The following is a 14,962-nucleotide window of genomic DNA, read 5'->3' as shown; positions in this document are numbered from 1 at the left end:
AATATTTAATATATTTATCTGTGGAAATAATTCTTATTGATAAAATTATATTTTTACATATTTATTAAAAAATAAATAACTTATTTCTGAAAATAAGATAACCCAAACAGGACCTATGTTCTATTTGACTTATTTTAAAAAAAGTTACATGTTATTTACTTATTTATAATTAAATGAAATTTAATTTTTAATATATCATTTTTGATTATCAATAATTTATTAATTATAAAAAATAATTTAATAATAAAATATAATAATTTTTTAATGGATCATATTTTCGTGAACTAAAATTTCGAAGTCGAATAATCGATCGAAAAATTACGATTTTCGACTTCACATTAACATATATCTTCATTACACAAGGCGCAGGAATACCATCGATGTTTTCAACTTTCACCGAAAATGAGTACACTAATCACTAATGGACAATTCCAAGAGTTGTGTTGGAGCTAACAAATTACGACTTTGAAATAATATGATATTATATTGCCCAACAGATGATCTGATTTTTCATGCACAACAGTACTGCTATCAATATACTTATATAAAGGAGAAGCAAGGGGCGTGTAGGTGGCGCCTCTCACATCGCTCCGTTCCATTTTTCTAATTTTCTGGAATTTTTGGATGAAAAATATCAAAAATTAGAACTACCTTTTTTAGTTTCGGGTATATTAAAAGCAAGTTTCAGAATCTGATTTTATTTCAAATTATTTATGGAATATGGTAGCTTGAAAGTTTTAATCTGATTTTGTTTCAGATTATTATTTAATTATGGGAAAGACAATTTATTTACGTGATAATTCTTTTGTTCAATTTTTAAAGGAGAAGCGAGGGGCGTGTAGGTGGCGCCTCTCACATCGCTCCGTTCAATTTTTCTAATTTTCTAAAATTTTTGGATGAAAAATATCAAAAATTAGAACTACTTTTTTTAGTTTCGGGTATATTAGAAAGAAGTTTCAGAATCTGATTTTGTTTCAAATTATTTATGGAATATGGTAGCTTGAAAGTTTTAATCTGATTTTGTTTCAGATTATTTAATTATGGGAAGGAGCAGCACACAAGTCTCTCTGCACCTATAAATATCCCTATAGATTGTAGGGTTTCGGATAATCTAAACACAATCTCCTCTCTCTCAATACCACAATCCTACCTCTTTCTGGTGATAGTTCTCTTGCTCGATTTCTTACTCGAAGGTGCCATTATTCTGCAACGATAAATGAAGGCTGTTTATACAGTATTAAAAAAATAAAGGTTGTTGCAAGCAAAGGTAGTTATAGACCGCTATATTGGAGTCGACAAATCTAAACACAAGAAAAGAATATAGTCTTGACATGATATTGATGGTTGATATCAATAAATTAACTATTACTGATGTATGTTTGTTGGTTATTCTTTTATAATATTTGTTTTGTTCATCAGACATGTTTGTTGTTGTTAATTTTTATATGATTTACTTTGCATACAGGAAAAATTATTCATCCATTATCTGTTTGCTCTGTTCAAGCAACTTTTAAGTAAAGGTTGTTTATACAGTATTAAAAAATAAAGGATGTTACAGGTAATTGTAGTTATAGACCGCTATCTCACAGATTTTTAGATGTTTTTATACACAATCAATCCAAAAAAATTGGAGGATGGTGACAATGCAAAACCATGATTACTTTTCAAAAAAAAATTAAGATTCGTCATGCTTTAAATTGTTAATTACGTGTATAAATTTATTTTCATTTTTTCACCATGAATTATATTCCAATTTTGCAATTTTATATATTAATATTGGTATTACATCAAGATTTTTATAATATAAATTTATTTTATCCTACAAATATTAATTTTGAAACATTAATATACTTTTTATAGATAATCATAAATTTATTTTATTCTACACATATTAATATTAAATTATTAATATAATTTTTATAGGCCGCCGCAACGCGCGGCTTCTCAACTAGTTCTGTAAATGATCATATCAATGATTATCTGTAATTTAGTTTAAAAAATTTGCAGTCATGGAAGGTGTTCTAATGATCTCCTTATATATCTCTTTCGTTTCGGCATTGTAGTCACACTCACTCATACACAACTCATGCAGCCAGGCATGGCAAGGCGGCACACACTATAAATATCTCTATTTATATACTATTCTCGCACCTACTATCTGATAAAACCTCGTACCCAACTCTTTTCTTATTTATTTGTGAGACAAAACTCAATCACACTTTTCAATCCTTAAATCCAAACATGAGCCTCAATTATTAGAATTAGTAAATTATATCAAGAGTATAATATAATTGTTGGATCGCGCAACACCAGGAGCCCAAAAAGCTTCGTACTAATGAAGTTTTTTGGTCGAAGAACCATCAATCTCTCAATCCGAGGATCAACCTCTTAACCGTGGGCTCTTATGTTATTTGTTGGTTGCGCACCACCGGTTAATTTCGCATTAGTATGATATTGTCAACTATCGGTTGTGTCCAAGTCCGCACATATTTGTTTTTAGACTCCTACCAAATAGTCTCGTACTAATGAAATTTTTTGACGGTTTAAATTTACCTATGTGACACTTGGTTTGACACTCATGGAACAATAATTATATCATAAACTTTCATTTTTCTAACAGCTAATCCCCGGTGGTGAAGTCATATTGATTGGTTCATTCGTGGGAGTGACCAGCTTAAATCCTTGAAGCAAACGGGCTAGTATTAGCACTAGCATCTGCAGGCTGGTTGTCATTCCTGGATATGATCTCTTTCCTGCGCTGAAAGGAGTCATAATACCCTATTCCCGAGTTATAAACAGGGAGTAAACAGGGAGGAAAGCAAGTGAAGAGTATATAAAGTTACATAACTTCAACTCCTACTTGTGCTCCCGAGTTTTTTAAAAAGACGAAAGCAAATGAAAATAGATGCGATTATAACATAGTTTCACTCCAAAAATGGGATGAAAGTGAAAACACATTTGCTTTCATTTACGCTCACCTTGCTTTCTCTCCTAAAGAACTCAGGAGCAGGGCCTAGCTGTTGGCTTTTTATATCAAATCTTGCATGAGTTGTCAGAAATCTCTGTGGTTGAAATTCATCAGGGTCAGTCCATGTTCCAGGGTTTCTTTGCAGTTTCCATATATTCATCATCGTTCCTTTTGGGACATAATGACCTGCTAATCAAGGTGGTATCTTTTAAGGCCTCGTGAGGGATTGATAAGGGACCAGTTCTGAAGGGTAGTATCTTTTAAGGCCTCGTGAGGCCTCCAAGCAATTCTCAAAGAAACATTCCGGCTGGTCCCTTGTCAATCCCTCGCCAGGCCTTAAAAGATACCATCGTAGCAGGTCATTATGTCCCAAAAGGAACAATGGTGAATATCTGGAAGTGCAACGAAACCCTGGAACATGACCGACCCTGATTTCTGGCTACTCATGCAGGATTTGATATAAAAAGCTAACAGTTCGACTTAATTCCTTTCAGCGCAGGAAAGATATATGTCCAGGAATGAAAACCAGTCTGCAGATGATACAGCTAAAACTAGCCCGTTTGCTTCAAGGACTTAAGCTGGTCACTCCCACGAATGAACCAATTAATATGACTTCACAACCAGGGATTAGCATGCATAAGAAATATCCATTAGAAGTCGTGCTTACTCCACGCCTCCCAGATAATCTTTACAATTAAGAATCAATGCAATATTATGTAAACTATGAAACTGTATGTGATTTGATTTGTAACAGAGGCAACTTTTTATTTTTGTGGGTAACTGATATCATTCGGCCTTTGCTCTTGGTACATCTGTTACGAAAAATTAATGTGTATTTCATATTGGAATTTATAAGATCCAGTTCTGAGGAAATTGCAATAATAAGAAGAGTCTGAAAGTGGATGTACAACACAATGAAGCTCAATGAACAAGACAAGCCAATTATATTGAAATCTTAAACTTAAACCGAAAATTATATTGAAACTAATCCAATGTTCAATCCATAATCCATTCCAGAAGGTTTATTTACCAGAGCCTTTTCAAGATTAATTATATTCATTCCACACGTTTCAATATTTACATTCATGCACCTGTGCTTTCCAGAACTTTTAACAATGTCATGTTTGCAACCTTCACCAAAAATCACTTAAGTAACTTACAGCTCTATACATAGTTTTTTTCTTTTTACAGACAGCTTTATACATAGTTGATAAAATGACTTTACATATATATGCTCATATGGTCATCAAGAACCAACTATCTTGGACTCTTAGTGATGAAAAAAAAATAAACAAGCCCCTGAAGCAAATATTACTTCACAATTTAGTTCAACAACTGACAACTTCAATAGTAAAATTAAAACAGCACCCAATTTCACTTTTCTCAGAAACCGACAACTTTGATACTATACAACTTTAAGTTTCTTTATAACATAGTTTGTAATTTATTTTTAAAAAATATTCGTTTCTGAATAAAAATTTGAACATTAAATTTTGATTTATAATACAAAAATCAATATACTTATATAAAGGAGAAGCGAGGGGCGTGTAGGTGGCGCATCTCATATCGCTCCGTTCTATTTTTCTAATTTTCTGCAATTTTTAGATGAAAAATACTAAAAATTAGAACTACCTTTTTTAGTTTCGGATTTATTAGAAGCAAGTTTCAGAATCTGATTTTGTTTCAGATTTTCAGATTATTTATGGAATATAGTAGTTTGAAAATTTTAATTTGATTTTATTTCTATATAATCTGATTTTGTTTCAGATTATTTATGGAATATAGTAGTTTGAAAGTTTTAATTTGATTTTGTTTCTATATAAAGGAGGAGCGAGGGGTGTGTAGGTGGCGCCTCTCACATCGCTCCGTTTTATTCATATCGCTCCGTTCTATTTTTCTAATTTTCTGCAATTTTTAGATGAAAAATACCAAAAATTAGAACTACCTTTTTTAGTTTCGGATTTATTAGAAGCAAGTTTCAGAAACTGATTTTGTTTCAGATTTTCAGATTATTTATGGAATATAGTAGTTTGAAAATTTTAATTTGATTTTATTTCTATATAATCTGATTTTGTTTCAGATTATTTATGGATATAGTAATTTGAAAGTTTTAATTTGATTTTGTTTCTATATAAAGGAGGAGCGAGGGGTGTGTAGGTGGCGCCTCTCACATCGCTCCGTTTTATTTTTCTAATTTTCTAAATTTCTGAAATTTTCAGATGAAAAATATCAAAAATTAGAACTGCTTTTTTTAGTTTCGGATATATTAGAAGCAAGTTTCAGAATCTGATTTTGTTTCAAATTATTTATGGAATATAGCTACTTGAAAGTTTTAATCTGATTTTGTTTCAGATTATTTAATTATGGGAAAGAGTAGCACACAAGTATCTCTGCACCTATAAATACCCCTGTAGGTTGTAGGGTTTTGGATCATCTTAACACAACCTTCTCTCTCGGTATCACAACCCGAGCTCTCTCTGGTGATAGTTCTATTGCTCGATTTCTAACTCGGTGTTGCCGTTCTTATGGTGAAGGCTGTTTATACAGTATTAAAAAAAATAAAGGTTGTTGTAAGCAAAGGTAGTTATAGACCGCTACGTGGGAGTCGACAAATCCAAACACGGGAGAAGAATATAGTCTTGACATGATATTGATGGATGATATCAATAAATTAACTATTAGTGATGTATGTTTGTTTGTTATTCTTTTATAAAATTTGTTTTGTTCATCGGGTCATGTTCCAGAGAGAACCATTAGAGAGAGAATCATAGAACCCTTACCTTATAAGGCAGGGTTCTGCAGCAGAACTTAAGTATGAGTTAGGGTTCTGCAGCAGAACTTCACATGCAAAAAATTTCAATATCCATGTATTAGATTTTAAAATTATTTTTGAACACACACAACGATGAAAAAATATGAAAAAAACATGTATTTAGATTTAGATCCTAAAAATCTATTTAAAGTTTAGGGTTCCGCAGCAGAACCTTAGTGGTTCTATGGTTCTATTTTAAGGACTGGTTCTCTCTTGAGCGCGAGCCATGTTTGTTGTTGTTAATTTTTATATGATTTACTTTGCACACAAGAAAATATTATTCATGTATTATCTGTTTGCTCAGTTCAAACAACTTTTAAGTGAAGACTGTTCATACAGTATTAAAAAATAAAGATTGTTGCAAGTAAGGGTAGTTATAGACCGCTATCGCACGGGATTTAAGTTAGATGTTTTTGTGCACAATCAATCCAAAAAAATTGGAGGAAGGTGATAATGTAAGAACATGATTACCTTTAAAAAAAACACAAATAAAATTAAGATTTGTCGTGTTTTAAATTGTTAATTACGTGTAGAAATTTATTTTCATATTTTCAACATGAATTATAGGCCACAAAATATATTAATATATTTTTTATATACAGCCACAAAATTATTGCATTCTACAAATATTAATATTAGATCGTTAATATAATTTTTATAGGCCGCCGCAACGCGCGGCTTCTCAACTAGTTTAAAATAATTTCTGAAACTATAAATTATAAGAGCCTTACAATGTGTGTCAGAGCCCTCCGTCCTAAACGTATACAACTCAATGAGACGGAGGGAATATTATTTCACCCGCACATCTTTTGTTCTTAGATATTTTATACCAAAATCTTTTGTTGTGTAAATTAATTAGTTGCAGTAGTCGTGGAAGGTGTCCGAAGGGGCCTCTATTTATACCATTCATTTCAGTGTTTCCATAACTCACACTCACTCGTACACTTGCAACTAGTGTAACACAACACTCAAGATGAATGCAACAGCAATGTTACTACAAGCCACACTAGGTTTTGTTACATTACTTCTGTTTTATGGCTTCTGTGTTGGAAAACAAGACTATTATTGCAACATAGTGGCAGTTATATATCATATTATACAAGCCAAGGCCAAGCAAATCGAAACAAAACGTGAAGGTAAAAAGCATGCATATCAGTGACTGCAAGAGGAAAGAAAGAATAGAATTTGTACCCGTAACCATAGCCTGTGCAGACTGATAACGAAGCAGAAGCCAACAACAGGTACAACAAAGAACACAAAAGATCAGCTGAGTCGTCAGGCCTTATACGAAGACCTGACTGCTCTTGAAGAGATAGTTGCCCCCACCTGCTGCGTTGGGATGCTTGCAACACCTCCTCCAGGATAAAACAGCTCCGAGCTTTGGCTAAGCAGCACCTCCAAAGCTCAACAACGACTGACTCCTCACTCGCCGGAAAACCAACTACTGACTGACTTGTGTTTGGGAGAGAGAATGTTGGGTGTGGTGTGTAAAACTCAGCATAAACTGCACATTTAAAATAAATCAAAACTGACGATTTATTATAATGTAACGTCCACACATTAAAACAGCCGTTTTATATATATGCATTTTAATTTCTGAATATATATCATCAGTTACAAGTCCAGGTTCATTGTATCTGACTTAGCCCAATTATGCAATCCGACCCAGTCCAATTGAGCCCAACAGACACAACCCAGCCCAACTGATAAATAAATTCTAATTAAAATATTATATTAAACCAATACGAAATAAAATTCCCCGCCCAGGTCGCCTCGCGTACGCCGAGACATTCGCCCTTCGACCCGAGGCGAGGCGGTGGCGCGCGCGTGGGCTCGTGAGAACACCACACACCATAACACACCTTAGTAGTTATGCACTACCCATGTGTGTTATACTATATAAAGCCAACACCCCCTTTATTTCTTTCAATGTGGGACAAACAACATTCTCTTTCAAGCCACTAACTTCAACTTCATTTCTCTTATGGATTTCATTAAGAAAATTCTTAAACCCATACATGAAAGTTTAAGTTCTAATATCTAGAAACAACTTCCAATCATTAGATTATGGAATTAACAACAAGAACATAATAAAATTATGAACTTAAAACTCTATTTTCTAACATTCTGGTCCTCAAGAAATAAGAATGGAGGTGAAGAGAAGAAGAAACAAGCCCCTAAGGCAAATGGGGCATGGCCAATCTTAGGCCACCTTCCACTTCTTTCGGGTCCGGATCCTTTTAGGATCTTGGCAGACATGGCTGATGAATACGTTCCTGTGTTCCGAGTTCAGCTTGGTTTGCAGCATGCACTTGTCGTGAGTAGCAAGGAAGCCATAATGCAGACTACTAATGACATGAGTTTCATGGGCCGTCCTAATGTTCTGGCCTTGAAATACATGGGTTTTTACGGTGGATTCTATGCATTAGCCCCTTATGGTCCTTTCTGGCAGGAGATGCGCAAGGTCTCCATCCTTGAGCTTCTGTCAAATACCCGCGTGGAGCTCCTTAAACCTGTGAGAGCCTCAGAGATGAGCACATGCATCAGTGAGTTGTACTCACTCTGCTGCAGGGATGGGAAAGTTGGTTCTGTCAAGGTAGCCATCGATAAATGGTTCCAACAAGTGTTATTCAATATGATAGCACAAGTGATTGCTAGGAAGCGGTATAGCAGTGTTGGTAAGGATGCCTCAGATAAGGAATTGAAGTGTTTGAAAAGAGCATATGAAGATTTTTTTGTCATGCTTGTGACTTTTCAGAAGTCGAAAGGCATACCATTTACTAGATGGATGAATTTTCAAGAAAATAGGGTCATGAAAAGGACAGAAAAGGAGTTTGATTTCATTCTGAGTTCTTGGATAGCTGATCATAAGCAGCGCAGGGGAATACAAGGCCAGTTGAAAGAGGATCGTGATTTCATTGATATAATGCTGTCAATGTTTGAAGGATCTGATGATTTTATTCAAGGCCACAAGACTGATGATGTTATCAAGGCAAATATCTCTGTAAGTTATTCATATATTTCCCAATGCCAGTTTAATTTCAGAGAAAATTTTGTGCTTTATGTTGCTTAACTTTTTTTTGAGCTTTATATGATTTCATGAATTTAAATGTTTTTTTGGCAGTAGTTTTTATTACATAAATTTAAATACTCACGCACATATGTTGCTTAACTTGTGTGTTTGGCAGGGTATTATATTTGCAGGAACAGATGCCAATTATGCTACCATCACCTGGGCACTTGCACTAGTTTTGAAGCACAGGGAAGTTCTGAAAAAGGCCCAAGAAGAGCTTGACTTGCATGTTGGACAAGAACGATGGGTAGAAGAATCAGATATCAAAGAACTAAAATACCTCCAAGCTATTTTGAAAGAAACATTCCGGCTCTACCCTGCTGGTCCCTTGTCCATTCTTCGCGAGGCCTTAGAAGATACCACTGTTGCAGGTCATTATGTCCCAAAAGGAACTCAGTTATTGGCGAATATCTGGAAACTGCATCGAGACCCTGGAACATGGACTGACCCTGATGAATTTCAGCCAGAGAGATTTCTGACTACTCATGCAGGACTTGATGTAAAAAATCAACAGTATGAGTTAATTCCATTCAGCACTGGGAAGAGATCATGTCCTGGAATGGCAACTGGTACGCAGATGATACTACTAACGCTAGCTCGTTTGCTTCAAGGATTTAATTTGGTCACTCCCACAAATGAACCAATCAATATGACTGAAGCAGCAGGGATTACTCTGCATATGAAATATTCACTAGAAGTTGTGCTTACTCCACGCCTCCCAAATAAGCTTTACGAGTAAGAATTGATGCAACAATTAGGCTTGTGATAAAAATAAAGTGTGGTGTGTGATCAAAATAATTTATTGTTGAATTATTGCAGAGTAAAGACAATAGGGCATGTCTTGGTTTGTATTGGTGTGTAATCGCGTAAAATATAAGTTTATCTTCTGTGATAAACTATCCTTCCTTTTATTGTACTGGTGTGTAATTCACAACCGAATCTGGGTATGTATCTTCTTGCTTTACTATGATCTTATTAAACACTATCAGTAAGTAAATCATACTTCTTGTTTATAAAGAAGTATCAGTCATAACAACCATAGTGACTACTGTTACTCATTGAGCTTTTATATCTGAAACCAAATCTGAATCAGCCAGAACTCTCTTCATTGTATGATATTCTTTTATATCTTAATAGTTGTGCAATGAACTCTCTTAGAAGTTAGAGTCTGTCAGTGATGATAAAATAGTAAAATCTTCTTCTTCATGTGGCAAGCATGATGGCTGTCAAGAACACAATGATAAGAGGAAGCTTATTTACAAAACTGAGAAAACACACCAGAACTATTGCTACGCATACCAGCTCCTGTTCTAAAACACTCTGAATTACCGAGTTCTCTTATCTACGTATTATGATGTTCTTGTGTTATGATAATTGTCAGCTTGTATGAAGCCTAACTATCCCTATATTTAGATTGATTTAGAGAAATTCAGAATGTAATGAAGTCTTGGAGTACAAGTCATCGTTATCAAACAAGGCAAGGTTCATAAGGAATCCTCAGCTTCTTTAAAACTAGCTAGATGAAAGTTTAAGAATAATCATTCAACATGTAACATAATTGTCACGCCGTTTCTGTTTTAATTGTATTTGTGCCTTGTATATATATTTTTTGTTTAGTTCCTACCAATTCTTTTAAAACCTCGAGGTTTTGGATGGAGGGCTTACCATGATCATATTATATTCTAACATTCCCCCTCCCGCGAGACTGAGCTCTGGTACTATGTTAAGTGACCAATTCTCCTAAAACCTCAAGGTGTTGGGAAGAGGGCTTACCAGGATCATATTATATTCTAACATTTGTCTTCTCTAGAGAAGTTAGTGATTTCAATTTAAAGCCACGATCATCTATTTGTTTAGTCAGCAAAACTTAAATGGAGTACTATGCTTCTGTTCAGCTTAAGCTTGGTAATAAGTTCATCAAGGTCCTATATTTTAACTATCAACAGTTCAGTTATGGCATTATATCTGCAACTATTTAAACTTCGTCATTGCCCATATTTCATGACTTTGGACAAATCTAACCATTTCTCTAAAGTAGCATCAGTGAAAATGTTACACGTCCCAGTTATTAGAGTTTGTCAAATCCTACTCACCATGTTTGTCGGATAAACTAAACAAATATTTTTCTTATCTCTGAACAATTGTGATAATATTATGTTTGCAACTTTCACCGAAAGTTATTCCAAACAACTTAAAAACTGAAGGATATGATCTCACATGCACATTGCTATTTCTGCAAGTCGCGGAGGGTGTTCTAACAATCCTCTATATAATTCATTCGTTTTAGTATCCATTCAACTCACAAAGTCACACATACACAAGTTGTGTAACGCGATACTCAGGATGGATGCAACAGTGCTCTTAATACAAGCCACTGTCAGTTTTGTTGCATTTGCCTTATTCTATAGGTTCTGGTCATCAAGAACCAAGAATTATGGTGGTAGTAAGAAGCCGCAAGCCCCTAAACCAGATGGGGCCTGGCCAATTTTAGGCCACCTTCCATTGTTTGGAGGTACAGATCCTGCTTGCAGGATCTTGGCAGACATGGCTGATAAGCACGGTCCAGTACTTAGAATTGATCTTGGTTTGCAACGAGTACTGGTGGTGAGCAGCAAGGAAGCCGTGAAACAGATTTTCACTACTAATGACCTTAGTTTCATGGCTCGTCCTAAAGCTTTTGCCAACACTGCATTTTTTGCATTAACCCCTTATGGTCCTTTCTGGCAAGAGATGCGTAAGACTGCTGTATCTGAGCTTCTATCAAATAGCCGTCTGGAGGTCCTCAAACCTGTGAGAGCCTCGGAGGTGACTACGTGCATTAGGGAATTGTACTCTGTCTGCTGCAAGAATGGCATAGTAGGTCAGGTCAAGTTCAACATTAGTGAATGGCTTCAGCAAGTGGTCATCAATATGATAATGCAAATGATGGCTAGGAAGCGATATAGCAGTATTGGCATAGGTGCAACTGAGGTGGAATCGAGGATTTTTAAAAAAGCCTACGAAGGTTTTTTTGCAACGCTTGACCCTTTTGATTCTGAAATGTCAAATGTGATACCATTTACAGAGTGGATGGATTTGAAAGGAACACGGAGGGCCTTGAAAAGAACAGCAAAGGAGTTGGATTTGATTCTGAGTTCTTGGCTTGATGAACATAAGCAGCTCATGAGTGAAAAAGCTCCCTTGGGAAGAACTGATTTCATTGATGTCATGTTATCGATGTTTGCAGAATCTGATGGTTTCTTATTTGGACACAAGTGTGAAGATGTCATCAAGGCCAATGTTTCCGTAAGTTATACTCATTGTGTCCCGTTGAATTCTATACGTTTTCATTTTTTGGATGTCTTTGTCAATCCTATATATTTCAAAACTTTCCTAAAATAATAAATTTTAATAATATAAAAAATCCTACCCACTCACTACTTTCATATATTTTTCCAAATCTATTGATTAAATAATTCAGTTCCATCACTTTATGCATTTTTCTTTCTCTTTCCCGTTACTTTATATAATTTTATACATTTTTATTAGTCTCAGTGTACAATCCATTTGTCTCTGCAGTGTGCTATCTTTGCAGGATCAGATGCCGTTTTTGCTACCTTGACTTGGGCCGTCACATTTCTTCTAAAAAACAAGGAGATGTTACAAAGAGCCCAACAAGAGCTCGACATTCATATTGGAAAAGAACGATGGGTAGAAGAATCAGATTTGAAACATCTGATATACCTCCAAGCCATCATAAAAGAAACTCTACGATTGTATCCTGCTGCGCCCTTATCAGTCCCTCGTGAAGCCTTACAGGATTGCGTCATAGCAGGCTACTCTGTCCCCAAAGGAACTGCATTATTCGTGAACCTCTGGAAACTGCACCGTGATCCAGCAACATGGACTGACCCTTGTGAATTCGAGCCAGAGAGATTTCTGACTAGTCATGCAGGAGTTGATGCAAGAGGTCAAGAGCTCGGGTTCATTCCATTCACTGCAGGAAGGCGATCGTGTCCTGGAATGACAGCAGGAATGCACATAATGCAACTAATTTTAGCTCGTTTGCTTCAAGGATTTGATTTGATCAGTCCTACAAATGAACACTGAAGCAGCAGGGATGACTCTGCATAAGAAACACCCTTTGGAAGTTCTGCTTACTCCGCGCCTCCCAGATAAGCTTTACGCCTTTACCAGTAGCAGATATCTCACTTTTAGCCGGAGTGGCGAGTGCGTGAGTTTTTAAATTTCGTCAATTGTATTATTTGCAATTTACTGTTTCCAGAAAATATAGAGAGAAACCATTTGATTGTTTCTGATCGTTCCAGGATATTGGTCTTGTCGGTGCACTCTCAAATTTCTCAATTTGAACCGTAGTCTTGTATCTTGTATTGTATATCTTTTGGTAATAAAGTGGGGAGATTCAAATCTAGTCGAATTATTTGAACCGTAATCTTACGGTGGGTTATAGGAGCATGAGAATAGTGTAATTTTCTATCTAGTGTGCATGAACAATTTTGTTACTACTGTGCTATGTCCTGTGAATATACTATATTTTTTTATAAATATAATTATTTCGTGTGAGTATATTATATTTTTCATAAATATATATTCGCGCCCTCTCTGTTGCCTCCATTCCTTGCCCTCTTGGATGGAGTCTTAATTTATTACATTTCAATACTTTTAAAAATAGTAGTAAATTTTAGGATTTGTTATAGTTTGTATCAATATTAGTTTTGGTCAAGAATGCTTAAATATTCATACTTATTTTCTTACCAATTTACCTTACTAATTTTAATTTGCTGAACTTTCCACCTGAGACATGTTTCCATCAAAATATATTATATTTTACCAAAAATAAAATAATTATATCCTAATTTAATTATTTATAATCATAAAATCAATTTTGACACTGTAATAATATCAAAACACTCATGTTTTATTTTGCTAATTAACCATTAACCAGTTGTATAATCAGCAAATAATCATACATAATTAGCTTTTCTCACGTATTTGTTATAAAATTATAAAACACTTATGTATTTATTTAATATTAATTAATAGAATCACTTACGAATTTTGACAGGAATTTGTCCGTAACATGAACTGAATATAAAGTGAGTTGGGTGAAAAATTCAATAGATTCCGCACATTGTAGTTGGTGGGTGTGTATTTTGTGGTAAGTACCAGTGTACCACGCTGATATTCGTTACCATAATTAGTGAAAACCGAAAAACTTGTGCCGATTCAGCAAAAAAACAGTGAACCCCTCCCAACAGCCCACGTCACAATCCTGGAGCATTCATAAAACGGTCTTTCTAATGTGTGCCTAAGTCACACAATAAACACTAAATTTTATAAAAATGACCTATTTTGATTGGTGGAGTTGATGTGAATGCAGGGGGGCCATCATCATTTATTGTTCATCTACCAATCAAGAGCTATTTTTATTGGAGTCAGGGACTATTGTGTGCCCTTGGGCACACCATAGAAAATCCCTTCATAAAAACTTATTTATTGTTATATACTCCCTTCACTACCGTCATTTCTATACCGTTTTTTTTTATGTTCCGTTATTTCTATACATTCTCAAAGTAGCAACTTTTTATAATATAAAATACTATTACACTCGCTACTTTCTTCCGCTATCTCCGTTCTATAATAATAAAAACGCTATTACATCCACTACTTTCCTCCCCTATCTCAAATCTATTATTAAAAATAAATGAGTCCCATCACTTTACCAACTTTTTATTTAACTTAACTCATTTCTTATACTTTTTGTTCGTCTGAATGTCCAATCTCAATGTATATTGTTCATTGGGACCGAGGGAGTATGGTAAAATTATTTAAGCTAAATAACAAATTGTAGTGATTATTTATAAAAAACAAAAATACATATTGTAGTAATAATTTTCTTTCTTTTTGAAATAAAAAATGACTTGGGCCCCATTATTTATCTTGTTAAATATAATCTCATAAATCTACACATAAGAACACAATATTTATTAATGTAATATTCTAATAACAATCAAAATAATTAATATTTAATTATTCAGTAAATCCAATATACGAAAAAACCAAAAATCGCAAATAATATAATGTAATATAATTCTCAATTCATTAATTA

At 34.6% G+C, this 14,962-nt stretch overlaps 1 protein-coding gene and 1 pseudogene across 1 annotated transcript; both read left to right on the top strand.

Moving 5' to 3' along the window:
* The first annotated feature begins 7,911 nt into the window (after positions 1 to 7,911).
* On the top strand, positions 7,912 to 9,823 carry LOC108213627 (cytochrome P450 CYP82D47). Its single transcript, XM_017385431.2, has 2 exons — positions 7,912 to 8,784; positions 8,969 to 9,823. The coding sequence occupies exons 1-2, from the start codon at positions 8,038 to 8,040 to the stop codon at positions 9,590 to 9,592; spliced, it is 1,371 nt and encodes a 456-aa protein (XP_017240920.2). The 5' UTR covers positions 7,912 to 8,037; the 3' UTR covers positions 9,593 to 9,823.
* A 1,319-nt stretch (positions 9,824 to 11,142) lies between these two features.
* LOC108213776 (cytochrome P450 CYP82D47-like) lies at positions 11,143 to 13,264 on the top strand (annotated as a pseudogene).
* The last annotated feature ends 1,698 nt before the right edge of the window (positions 13,265 to 14,962 follow it).

This window comes from Daucus carota, chromosome 3 (assembly GCF_001625215.2).
Source record: "Daucus carota subsp. sativus chromosome 3, DH1 v3.0, whole genome shotgun sequence".
In the NCBI taxonomy this organism is placed as follows: Eukaryota; Viridiplantae; Streptophyta; class Magnoliopsida; order Apiales; family Apiaceae; genus Daucus; species Daucus carota.
Note: the sequence above shows the minus strand (reverse complement) of the source record. Positions and strands in the feature narration are given on the sequence as shown.